At 46.8% G+C, this 12639-nt stretch overlaps 2 protein-coding genes across 2 annotated transcripts in view; both read right to left on the minus strand.

The window, feature by feature from the left end:
- The window catches only part of CARHSP1 (calcium regulated heat stable protein 1), a 268272-nt gene that overhangs the window by 45196 nt on the left and 210437 nt on the right, over positions 1-12639 (minus strand). The gene's annotated exons all lie outside the window — the stretch shown is intronic.
- The window catches only part of USP7 (ubiquitin specific peptidase 7), a 55721-nt gene that overhangs the window by 12007 nt on the left and 31075 nt on the right, over positions 1-12639 (minus strand). The window contains exons 4-12 of the mRNA XM_082432489.1: positions 10664-10802; positions 9921-10009; positions 8043-8151; positions 7067-7197; positions 6557-6611; positions 5459-5539; positions 5268-5358; positions 2915-2997; positions 926-1035 (exon numbers count right to left, since the gene is read on the minus strand). Coding sequence (XP_082288615.1) covers positions 926-1035; positions 2915-2997; positions 5268-5358; positions 5459-5539; positions 6557-6611; positions 7067-7197; positions 8043-8151; positions 9921-10009; positions 10664-10802 — 888 coding nt within the window. The remainder of the gene's footprint in view (positions 1-925; positions 1036-2914; positions 2998-5267; positions 5359-5458; positions 5540-6556; positions 6612-7066; positions 7198-8042; positions 8152-9920; positions 10010-10663; positions 10803-12639) is intronic.

Genomic DNA, 12639 nt, shown 5'->3' on the forward strand with positions numbered 1-12639 from the left:
GGCGTGGAGGGGCAGCTGCCACCCGGCACGGCCCTTGGGAACTCAGGCCCGGCACTGCCAAGTGTTCTGAACGCCAGACGCCAGAAATCTGGACTTTTATGTGAAATCTCGCGATCTGAAGAAATGTTGGCAGCTAATCCCAATAAACACAGAAAGGAAACCAAGGCGAGGAGCCAACACAGCAGAGCAGCCGGCCGGGCCTAGCTTGCAGGCTGCTGCTCTCTCTGCGAGGCCTGCTGTCTCAAGCGACCCCACGGAAGAGGGCAAGAGCAGGCGAGCAGGCCCGGCTGGCGGCAGGCGACACGACCAAGTCACACTCTCCACCGGGTTTCAGGGGTGGCCGACCAACCTCTAGGAGGCTGGTTATTGTCAGGCTGTACCCCCTGACCAAGGCGCACAAAGTTACTGCTCCAACTAATCAGGGTGCGAGTTCTGTCTCCTGAACCAGACAAAGCAGTGTGTGGCAGCAACCTTTTAACTGGTACTTTAAGGATCTAGAAAACACCTGGAATGGGGGACACGCCCACCTACGCCAGCATTCCTGAGGATGCTGGCACATTCTATAAGCCTATGCCAACTGAGAGATAACAACATATTGGAGAATCCTATGTAAACCAATAGAGTAATAATAGCAAATGCCACTTCTGGGGAAACCAAAGCCTGTGCAGCAGAAAGCACCCTCTCCCCCACAGACTTCAGTCTGCCACAGTGTAGACAGAGGGGCTCCCTGAGGAGGAGATACAGAGGAAGCAGCCCCTGAAATTATCCCTTTAAAAGCACAGTTCTTGGGACACCTCGGCAGAGAGGAAACCTAAATAAATCAGAGATGAGACCGAAAACAGAAAAACTAAACAAAGCACTGAGACTAACCCCCTAAATCAGGACGATGGGTAAATCTTAACTCTCACATCCCACTCTAGATTACCTATCGTTGATCTTGATATTTTGGTCCGTCTGAGGGTCATACATAAATCGCATCAGTTGTAGGTGTAACACTGGTGGCAATGTTAGGAATTTCACACCTTTCTCTGCTTCCTGAACATTGAAAAAGAAGCACAGGTTTAGTTTACCTCTACTTATTTCTCGAAGCAACAAAAGCAACAGCGTTTCACAGCAAGGGTGGAACACGTTGGGAACTTCTGGTGGGGAGACGGGCACAGGGTGTCTTTAAATGTTCTGTGTGTGTGATTTCCTCTTAGTTTGCATTATACTCTATCTTGATGTCCAGCGACAGGGGAACAGTTAAGTAAATTACGGCTCAGTCACTTGCTGCCCTATTAACACAGTCATTAAACACTACGAAAATTCTGGAGAAACACGGGAAAATCAAATGGAAAAGCAGAGGATTATGATTATGTGAATGAGATGTGCCTATGGACACCGGAACAGAATAAGACGAGCACGGTCTGGGTTGGGAGAACTGCCCGTGACCGCCGTCCTTCCCCGCAAGCACAGTCAGTGCTGACTGTTCACTCCTGCTTCTGAAAACCACTCCGACTCGGTATCAGCAAGGCCCTCTGACCACTGTCCCAGCCTCTGCCCAGGTGTCACCAGCCTCTGGGCCAAAGGACAGCCCCCAACAAGGCCTGTGGAGGAGGGCCCCAGCCTCACTCCTCTCTCCACCTCAGCCAGCTCATTCCTCACTCAAATGAGCCTTTGCCAAAGCCAGTCACCGCCAGGCCATCGGCGGCCCTCAGCACAGCTGTATTTCCTGTCTGGCCCTTCCTTCGGAGCTGTAAACCTTATTTCCAACACTGGCTAGAAAACACCCACCTGGAGGAACTGGTGTCCTCTGTGGCCATGTTCTCTGTTGTACGTTAGCATGGTTAAGGGAACTGGGTAGTTCTGGGAAGAAAAACAAAAACCCAGGAACCTACTGCCACACAAAGGAATGGCACGGCTTTAGTACAACTTATAGAGGAATCCTGTTTCTCAGCCACTGTCCATTGAGAGTCTGACTCTAAAATACCTATTGTTCACCCAGAGCCAAAAATATCCAGTGTGGATAAGGGCAATTCTTGTGAGTTGACTCAAGTGTTTCCTAAGCAAATCCAGTGGCATGTTTGCCAAGTAACTTACTGATCTACAAATCAGTGGCCTGACCAAGCAGGAGGACAGCAGGTCTGTGACCCACGGCAAAATGGGCTCACCAGCACCGTGAATTATAAATGTGCGAGCTTGGTAAACCCAGGAGGGTCCGAAAAAAATCACAAATCAGTTGAGCCAGTGAGTCAAGGTTATGAGGCTGCAACACAGACCTGGAGGGCTGGACCCGTGAGGATGCTGCTGGCCCACCACGCAGCCTGACCAGGCCACAGTCCGCGCCCCTCTATCTGACCGTGCGCTGCCGCTTGTTGACAACGCTCACTGTTCTCCCAGAGTTCCTGCGGGGCCACGTGGAAAACAAGCAGGGACACCGAGTGCGGAACAAATAACGGAAAATGCACTCCTCGTTCTGGAAGTCAGGAGCCTCAGGAAACTAACTGACACTCCACTGGGGCGGCGGGGGAGCAAACCACCACCAGCAGCCAAAACCTGAGTCCCAGTGACTAAGCAGTTCTATCTGTGACTAGGAGAGACTGAGGGAAGCTCTGGCACAGACACCGGTGAAGTAAGGGGCAGAGTCATGGATGGAACTGGCGGGGGTGGGGGGCAGGGGGCACACGAGTCGGGCGATGGTTCTGCCTCTGGTAGCCAGGAGGCACAACACCTTCCCCACCCCTGCCTGTCTACACCAGCGACACGATCAGAGCTCTCTAACACAACATCCAGACAGAAATAAAATCCTTTTGCGTTCTAAACACCAGCGGCATGTGAAAAGATACAAGTGAATGCTTAGTTCACAGTTAAGCAAAGGATGTGAAAACAAAGTGGAAAGATACAGCGGGACACTAGCACACAATCTCCAAGTTACCTGCAAGCCATGCTCCCCGGCATCGTATTTATTGTCACCGTCTAGTTGTTCTACTGCCACGTAATCCACAAATGATTCAAATACTTTCAAGAGAGAAAGAGAAAAAAGTCAGCCGAAGTTATCACTAAAGCTTTGATTATAACATAGTCAATCAATCAATTCAGGCACACCAGGGAGGAACGTAAATAACTGTAGCTGTGAGCACAGGTCTACAACTTCACTGATCCAGCAAAAGGTGTGAACTCTTAAGGCCACTGAGGGTGTTACATGATAACATGGAGTCAATGTTTTAATAATCTTCAGTAATGTTAAAAGTACAAATTTTAACCCAAACACTTAAAGTCGGTGCAGAAAGAGAGCAGGCATGTGGGAGGCTGGGGTAGGGGAAGAGGGGGAGTTTGGAAGCGGACACGAGCTTCTGCTGTGAGAGGGAGTAAGAGCGGAGGCTCCTGTGCACAGCACGGGGACACGGCTGATAACGCTGCCACGTGTAAGTCAAGTTCATTGACTAGAAGGCAGTCATCCTGTCACAATACCTGAGCGTACCAAATAACCACGATGAACACTTTAAACACCTTACAATCCTGTCACTTAAACCACAATAAAGCTGAAAAGGAAGAAGGAAGAATCCATCCAAGGATGATAGCCAATGGACCGGGAGGTAGAGTCTAGAAAGAGGTCTACACAGATGCGAAGGGCTCACTGCTGACAAAGGGGCAGCAGAGCACCTTTGGTCCACTCTGACCATAAGCAGAAAGAAACTATTCTGGGTGGACTGTAAATAAACAGAAAAGAGAAAACAGTAACAGATAAGAGAATTATCTTATGACTCCAGCACAGGTGTTGTTAGACACAAGAAGCAAAGACTGATACCCTGGATTTCACAACAGTTACGACATTCTGTTAACCAAATGGGCGCACTGCAAGAGTGCAAAGGCAAGCCCCACGCCGGCGGAGAGCCCGAAACCCAGGCGAGCGGTAGCGAGCACAGCCGGTGAAGAACTCGCGCGCCGTGGCCGTGAGGGAGTAACAGGAAGTGCGCTCCCTCCCTTGCGCGGGGCTCCATTACAAGGCCAACAACCGTGTTCACACGCGGGACAACAGGCAGGGCAGGACGTGGCCGCTGAGAGCCCGCCAACGTCCCAGCTCACTGCCTGGACCTTCCAGGCTGCCGCGTAGGGCAGAGAAACCCCAATGGGCCCCAGAGTCTCCCTGAGACAGGGTGGGGATTTCAGGGGCCCGAGGCAGCGGCCACGTGCAGGACAGAGGGCCCCGGCGAGAGCCGCGCGGGAGAGCCCCGGCGACGTGCAGAGGCTCCTCCTGGTCTCGAAGGAATCAGCTATCTCCAAATAACAAAATGTGCCCCGAAACAAAGGTTAAGAATATCCAATACCCAACAGGATAAAAATCACAACAGCTGGCATCCAATAAAAGATGACCAGACAGGCAAAGAAGCTGGAACTCACAGCCAGAGACGGAAAGTGAATCGATGGAAACAGATCCAGAAATCATGGAATTATTGGACCAGGACATCAAGTTACTACGAACTACATTCCATATGTTCAGGAAGACACCCAAATTGCCAATAAGCATTCAAAAAGGTGAAATCTCCCCAACTTCCAGGGCAATGCAAATTGAACTCAAGATAGCACCATTCTCCCACCAAAACGCCAGTCTGGCGACTGACGGCTCTGGAGTGGATGTGGAACAACTGCTCGCACCCTACTGGTGGAGCAGAAATGGATAAACTGCTGTATCTGCTAAGCTCGACATATACACGCAGGCCCTACGAGCCAGCATTCCACTCACCGTAAATGCACCAGGGGTGGACACAAGACCGGCCAACAAGCCTCACGCCTACCAGCCTCACACTGAAAACAACCCAAACACCCATCAAGGAAAGAATGGTTTCCAAACACTTGTGTTATATTCCTAAAGTGGAATACTATAAAGCAATGAAAATGACCCATTACTGCTGCTCAATATAAGGATGAAGTGCATGGAGGCAATGCTGGGGAAAAGAAAAGAGAGAACTAGACACATATCCTACACGATCCCATCTACGTAAATATCACAAAACACCCAAAAGTAACCTAGGAAAGAATGTTAGCAGGCCAAACAGTGGTTTCCTGTGAGGAGGGGGAGGCAGTGACCAGGAAGGGCCACCATCTTGCTTTGCAAATGTTCTGTTTCTTGACCTGGGTGGGGTCACCAGACTGTGTTCACTCAGTACCTTCATCATTTGGGCAATTTTCTCTACACTATATTTCAATAAAAACCACTGTGTCAATGAAGCATTATACCAAAACAAATTATGAAAAGGTGGTGGTGCCATTATGTACACAGAACTTACTATTTTTCTTTCCTTTTATACTTAGCTGGATATCATAATAATCTTCTCTTCTATCAGATCGGTAGTCTACTTCTTTACACTGGATATATGACTACAAATAAGGAAAATAAGATGGCTTAAGCATTAACCGTCAAAATATTAGCATGTTTAAAATATTTAAAAATCACTCTTTAAAACTGGTTATCACATACCACCATCTTGCCTCTGAATAACTTAGGTATGGTGCCTTCTACACACGTGCCTTTCATCTTATTTTCCACATTATCAAGCAACTGGAAGAGAAAGTTTTGGCTTTCAGAAAATGTTATGCTTAATTAACATGCAGTAATTTGAAACGTGACTAGGAAATTTCAATGGTCAAAGAAATTCTAGACTATAAATATTATGACCTTTAGCATGCAATTATCAAAAACATACAAAAATCTTCTTCCTTGGTTGGATATTTACAAAAATATCTACATGCAACAGTTGAGATTAACCCTCTATACAGCCTTTGGAATGAATTAGTAATCTGTAGTGCCTTTAGAAGCATTTTTTATATTCATTTTACCTCTGTGGAAAAGCATGTAAATTGAGCACTAAACTTAACTCGTATTGGTCCACACCAAGAGATTAATGAGGTTGAGCCTGTCAACAGGATTGACTGGTTTGTCCATGGATATTTAATGAACTGGATTCAATCCAGCTAGTGCTGCAAAAAAGAAAACACACCTTGCCCAGCCAATCACCTTGAATAGCCATTTCATGTTGTGAGTGTGAGAGTGTGTGTGTGTGTGTGTGTATTTCTTTCATCACAACTCGAAGAGTGGGCGTCTGCTAGTGACTAGAGATGGTCTGGGAGAAGATCACCCACACAGGGGTCTGCCTCAACCACAAGTTCTGTGCCAAGGCGGGGTCTGGGTCTGGGTCTTGTGCTACAGAGTAAGAACGGAAGTCACTATTCTAAAGTGAAGTGGGATCATCAGGACAGCTACTCAAGCCAATCTGTTGTTTCTTGGATTAATAACTGCTAATTATGCCAATTTAACAAATTAAAAGTACACTACCTATACTATTCAAATTTACATTTTCCCTCACACTTCCGTATCAAATAATTTTTCAGTCTTTCTGGTTTTAAACTAGATACATGCTGTCTTTTCTTTCTGGCCTGGTTCTGGTCCTGAACAAAGATGGGCGTAACTGGAATTACAGTGACTGAAGTAGGTCTGAGGTTTTACTTGGTAACAACTTCTGACAGTGCTTCACAATATGAAATGTTAAGTAGTAAACAATTACGGCTGAAAACTCACCACTCGACAGAGCTCTTGAACATCATGTTGCATGAAGCTATCTAACGTTTCCCACCTTAGAGAGATAAAATGAATTTATATTTAAACTTCCAGATTTCAAACAAGAGTAAATTGACAAGCAACTCAGACTAAAAAACCGAACCATGTAATTAGTCATTATTCTTAAATTCTTAAGAAGATTATAATTCAAAGACAAATTGAATTTTATCCAGACCCCAAAACATTCACAACTTTATCTTGTTCTGAACATCTTACTGCAAGGGGAGGTCGTGTTTGCAAGTAAATGTACAGAAACTTGGAGACCATATGTATCCTTTCCTTGACAGGTAAACCTAAGTGGTGAACTGCTTCTCAAGCAAAATTCTAAAAGCCTCCATTTCCAAAGAGGTCAAACAAAGGACACTGATAAAATGCCCTGACATAATCAAGTGCCTGAGCTCTGCTCTCAACCCTTCCCGTCCACCAACTCAGCCCTCGAGCAGCAGAATGGACAGGTCTCCCACCACATACCCGAACGACTTGGTCAGCTTCTTTGTTCCTACGGGCTTATCACTGTGCTGTAATTCATAGAACACTCTTTGCAATGCTAAAGGGACGCTTTTGGATGAATCGTCGCCCTCTGTTGGCATCATGTACACAGCCTAAAAGAAATGATTCCGAAATAAAAATGGAATTTTATGTGAAAGTATCATTTCTAACAACACAATGATGAAGGCAGTTGGGTAGGGCTTTTAACTATCCCCCCCAAAGGGTCAAAAGGTCTTTTAAAAATCAAGACAGTGAAAAATGAATTTTAAAAATTACTTAAGGCTCACCATCCAATGAGAACCACTTCTATTTTATACTTCTTAGAGCAGAGCAACATTTTTTTAACTTAACATGACTTTGAACAAAAGAGTTGATGAAACTTCAATGCTACTGCAATTAACCACACTCAACTGTCCCCAAGACATCATCCTATCATGGTAATTAACGCTGCCTGGAAGAACGGTGCGAAAAGGACACGCCAGCAGACCAGCCAATGGTCCCCCCAAACCCGGGAGTGTGTGCTGCCTGCGCTGCCCCCCTGCTCGCACCACAGTCTTGAAGTGCAAGTAACTAGCCTCCGTTAGATTTTATATTTTGTACAAGTTGTAGCTATAGTAAGTGAAAAATTAAGATTCCTGACCAGGAGTTTTTCAACTAATCAATTTTAATATAAAACTTTTCAAACGTTGCTGCTAATGACTTTCGTATTTTTAAAAAAAGCTTTATTATTTCTAGCCCAATAAAGTGAGGTTTGTCGGCTGTGGTAAACTTTTCATCACCTGAGTTAGCTTCACAAGTGTCCGAACACTGAGGACCAGAGCTACGTACAAGCGTAAAGCAGGGCCCTCCCTGGAGACGCGGCAAGAGACAAGTCTGGCGGCGGGGCTTTGCTTGCCCCTTAATACTTGAGAGAAAAGGGTGGGTGGAAGGTTGAGGGAGAGAAACACCATCCATTTACCTTTCGTAGTTGGTTTGTGAAAAATAAAGTCTGCAGCAGGCTGTTCATGTAACAAGTCGCTCCCTGATTCTTTAAACCGACATAGCCCGTGTGCTTCTTTGAATCCCACCTACAAGATCAGTTTGAGGTTGAGGGAAAACTGCACAGGACACCTCCTTGCTTCTGCAGCATGTGTGGGCGAGGGGACTGGGGGCCGGCACCTCGCTGCTCTGCACCGCCACCTCCATCCCACCATCCTGACATGGGGTGACGACGTCCGAGCACCCGCCTCCAAGTGAGTAGCTCGTCGCCAGGCTGGCAGTTATCACACGGCTCCCTCCGGCGGTCACCAGTTTTGTCTGCTCAAGCACGTGGGCCAGTGCGAACTCAGCCCGGCACCGGAGAGGCGGCCTCCGCGCGGTCTGCTGACAGCAGCAGTGCCGTCATTTACCCAGAGCAGCACTCTCAGAGAGGAGTTCAAGTCTACTTCTATCTGACTGAGTGTCAGTGCGGCTCCCTCACACACACATCGGGTCACACGTGTAGTCAGCACAAGGTGGGACGGGAACAGCCGACACCCCTCTTGTCTGTAGCGTCACGTACACGGGAAAGGACAGGCAGGCATACCGGCAGGCTCAGACCTCAACTCCAAGAGCCGTTTCCCTTTACTCTGTTATACAGCTGGTTGGTTAGGAGAGAGAACAGTCTGTACCTTCTCGCCCCCAAGAGTTAACAGGAAGCGGAAGAGCCCTCCCCAGCGCCATCCCCTCCCCCTCTGTGCATGGTGCAAATGTGTGACCAGTGTTAGACATTTACTGTGAGGTCAGGCCAGCAGGACTCTGATGCCGGGGGTAAGAGGTTTTTGTAAGACTGAACCAAGATACCTGTTTTGATTGGTAAGTCTGAAAAGCTCAATCTACTTTCTTAGTCAAAAGATGTATCATAAGCATAGGGGGAATGTTTTCTAAAGGAGGGGGAAAAAACCCACAAAAAGTTTAACTAGAAATACCATCTTTTTGCCCCCCACTCCTGGTACCTGAATACAATTCAAGGGTATGTTTTGAAAAGGCTACTCAAGAAAAGGCTGATTCCTCTGGTATCAGCCCAATGAATATGAAAACTAATCAATCTTATTTGTTTTGAAATTTCCCAGGGCCACATGCAGGCCACCTTAGTCAGGACCTGGACTGAACGACCGCCCTTCTGGGCTGTCGGCTGCCCACCCCACCTGTAGGGTCAGCCTGCGCACTCATGCCAGAGGAGGGCCGCGTGGGAAGAGAAACAACGGGAACAGACAGGGGCGCCTACACTTGACTCCTTCCCACCTAGACTGCACTTTATTTCTTCGCTCCTTGGCCTTAAGAGTCCTGTTCGTCTACAACCTGATCCCAAGGCACCATCTCAGCCCTCTTCACACTCTCCTAGTGCCCCGCCCACCCCAAACTTCCCTGCCGGGTGTCCTTACTCACACCCTTCTCCCCACCTCCAATTCCCCCGGTCCGGCCTCTTGCCCACAGACCTCCTGGACCCAGGGACGGAACCCTCTCCTCCCAGCGCCACCCCACACCACAAAATAACAAGCACATCTGCTGCTGCAGTTACTGCCGTCAACTCCTCTGCCCGAGTGGTCTTGGAGGTTCTTTGAGGACAGAAAACCATGCCTGCCTTGTTCAACATAATTATATTCCTAGAGCCCAGCAGAGTGTCTGACACATAGAAACTGCTCAATAAATCCACCACACAAAGGCATGAACGTGAAGCTGGCACACATCCGTTGATCTGGTCTGTGTGCCAAGGGGTGAGCACACAGAGGGTGCTTATCTGCTATATATGCACCTCTGCTCCTTTCACTAGAACTAACGACATCTCTTAATAGCATCCAATTAAAGGAAAACTTACGCAACTCCATGGGGGGCATCCGCCTGTACAAAGACTTCAAAAGTAACTTTGTCATCATCTATAAATCCTTTCTCAGGATCAGTCACTTCCTATAAAAAAAAATAAGAATATCCAACTTGCATAAGAACCCGCAAATGCTCACTTCAGTCCAAACAATTACCCTGTACTTAATAGATTAAAATACTACTTTTTCAAAACACCTAAATTGTGCTTCTAGTTTTGCAGTGCTTCGGCTTGTTTTAAACAATGTTCTCTGAGTGAAAACAGCAAAAGCTTGGATGCCTCCTGAAGGAATGGGAGGTGTTAGGGGCTCAGCGTCCACTCAGCAGGCAGGGTCTGGGGAGGCTGCCGAGAGCCCACACTAGAGCGCTGAGCAGGGCGTTCCTAAGTCCCACTGGCTTCCACCTCTGCAAAAGCAGCCCAAACGAGCTGACTTGAGAATTCACTGGTTACAGGAAACCACCCCGCACTATGCCTGCCTCAGTATTATTTCTTTTAAAGGAAACCTAGCCTATTCAGGAAAGCTACAAACTACCTTACAATGTTTGACCAAAACATTGAGATGAAGTCCTGTTGGCTGCTAAAAACTTGACGTAGGAAACTGGAGAAAACACATTTTCAGTTACCTATCCAACTTACAAAGCAAACATTTTGATTCTAAAATGAATAGATGGATGTGAAGAATGGAGAATTAGGGAACAAGGAACACTCAGATTATTCAGTCTAAGTACACTGTTACTTACACTCCAGGCCATGAAATTGGAAAATCCCCAATCGTTCTCTTTATGGAAGAACAAATGACTGATACGCCGGCTGAATGACTTCTCATCATCTCTGTAATTTATGATCTTCAGCACCGCTTGTGCATGACAGGACCAAGACCTGTTCAGGGAGGACAATCTAAGCCTCAGTCGACAGATTTACCTGACTTCTACACAATTTTTAAAACAGCACACAAAACCGCCCATATTTTTTCCTTCTATTTTTTTAGACGGAATAAGGGGACACACATTATCTTTAAAGGAGAAAGAAGTGAAGAGGGTCTGGGGGTGCCCTTATGTGGTCTGGAGTGATTTAACTCAATGCTTTATGTCTTTTTGAATTTTTAAAATTTTATTTATTTATTTTTGGATGTGTTGGGTCTTCGCTGCTGCGCGCGGGCTTTCTCTAGTTGCGGGAGCGGGGGCCGCTCCTCGTTGCGGTGTGCGGGCTTCTCATTGTGGTGCCTTCTCTTGTTGCGGAGCACGGGCTCTAGGCGTGCGGGCTTCAGTAGTTGCGGTGCGCGGGCTCTAGAGCTCAGGCTCAGTAGTTGTGGCGCACGGGCTTAGGTGCTCCGCGGCATGTGGGATCTTTCCGGGCCAGGGATCAAATCTGTGTCCCCTGCATTGGCAGGCAGATTCCTATCCACTGTGCCACCCGGGAAGCCCCTATGTCTTTTTAATTTCTAAAAGGTTTCAAGTTTTTTACTGGTATCTATAAAATACAAGTGTTTGAACTTTAAATACTGTTCTTAGATTTTACAAGAGATGATAGCTTTTTGGTCAGATAATAGTTCTAGTACCTAACACGGCTATTACTTGAATAGAAGAATGATGATAAAGCTATTTTTTAGGTGAACAGACCTAAAGCTGTAGGCTCTACTAATAAGTGTCACTCCTGCCCCCCTCAGGTGCTGTGAGGCTTCCAGGCCGGGCTGTATAGGGGGCTCTGAGCAAGGATGCCACCACCCGAGAATGACTGCAGGTGCGGTTGTTTGGGGCAGACCCCAAAAGGGCCCCTGGATCAACGTGTAAAATGTTTAAAAACCAACTTAAAGTGGAGCTGTTATAAAGGAAGGTGTTGACTGAACTCATTCGACTGAGCTTTTTATAAAGGAATGTTTCGACTGCAGACTCATCAGAACAAGGGCAAGGGCAGTGCTGTTCCCGTGGGGATGCCGCTCGCTCGGGATGCCATCGCTGGACGTGGACTGCTGGATGTTTCCCAAACTACCGTTCAGGTTCAAGTTGTTTGTCAGACTAAAACCAATCCAGCCTCAACGCTCATCAGAAATCAGATCATAATGTGAACTGAACACAAGAAGTAAAAATTTGGCCAAGGCCCTGACTGCCCCATAAAACTGGCTTCTTAAATACTCGAGTGAAGAGGAAAATGAAAGCTTTGGCAGAACAGCTGGAACCAGCGCCCTCTGGGGAACATCTTCATCAAGGGCACCAAGGGCCACAATTGGGGTGGCAGGGAGACGGGGTCAAGGAGGCAGCTTTCCCGTGGGTTCATGGATGTGGAATGAGAAAGGGTGACAAAGTGATCTGGGATCCATCCCTTCAAACATCAGATAAACGTTGAACAGCGACACTCTGCTTTTTAATTTTAACTTTCTGAATAACCCATAGAAATTGGTTAACATACAGTGAGGATGTCTGCCTGAAGAATTTTCCTTAACTACAATTTTCCCCCCTGGCAGTTACTGGTAGAATAAGAAATACACCTGGTAATCCAGCAGTCAGCTAGTCCAGATAGGCCCTGATTCCATGTTCCACGGGCAGGTAGATTCTAACACACAAAGTTCAGTTTTTTATTTGCAAGAAAAATTTACACCTTTTCTAGTTTGGATATAATACCTACCAGTGAGTTTCAAAGAGGGAATTGTATTTAATATAACTTAAAATCAAATGACTATGTAAAGGCAGAAAGGGAATTCAAAGAGAAATCCAAAATT

The sequence above is a fragment of the Balaenoptera physalus genome (genome assembly GCF_965194825.1).
Source record: "Balaenoptera physalus genome assembly, chromosome: 16".
Lineage (NCBI taxonomy): Eukaryota > Metazoa > Chordata > Mammalia > Artiodactyla > Balaenopteridae > Balaenoptera > Balaenoptera physalus.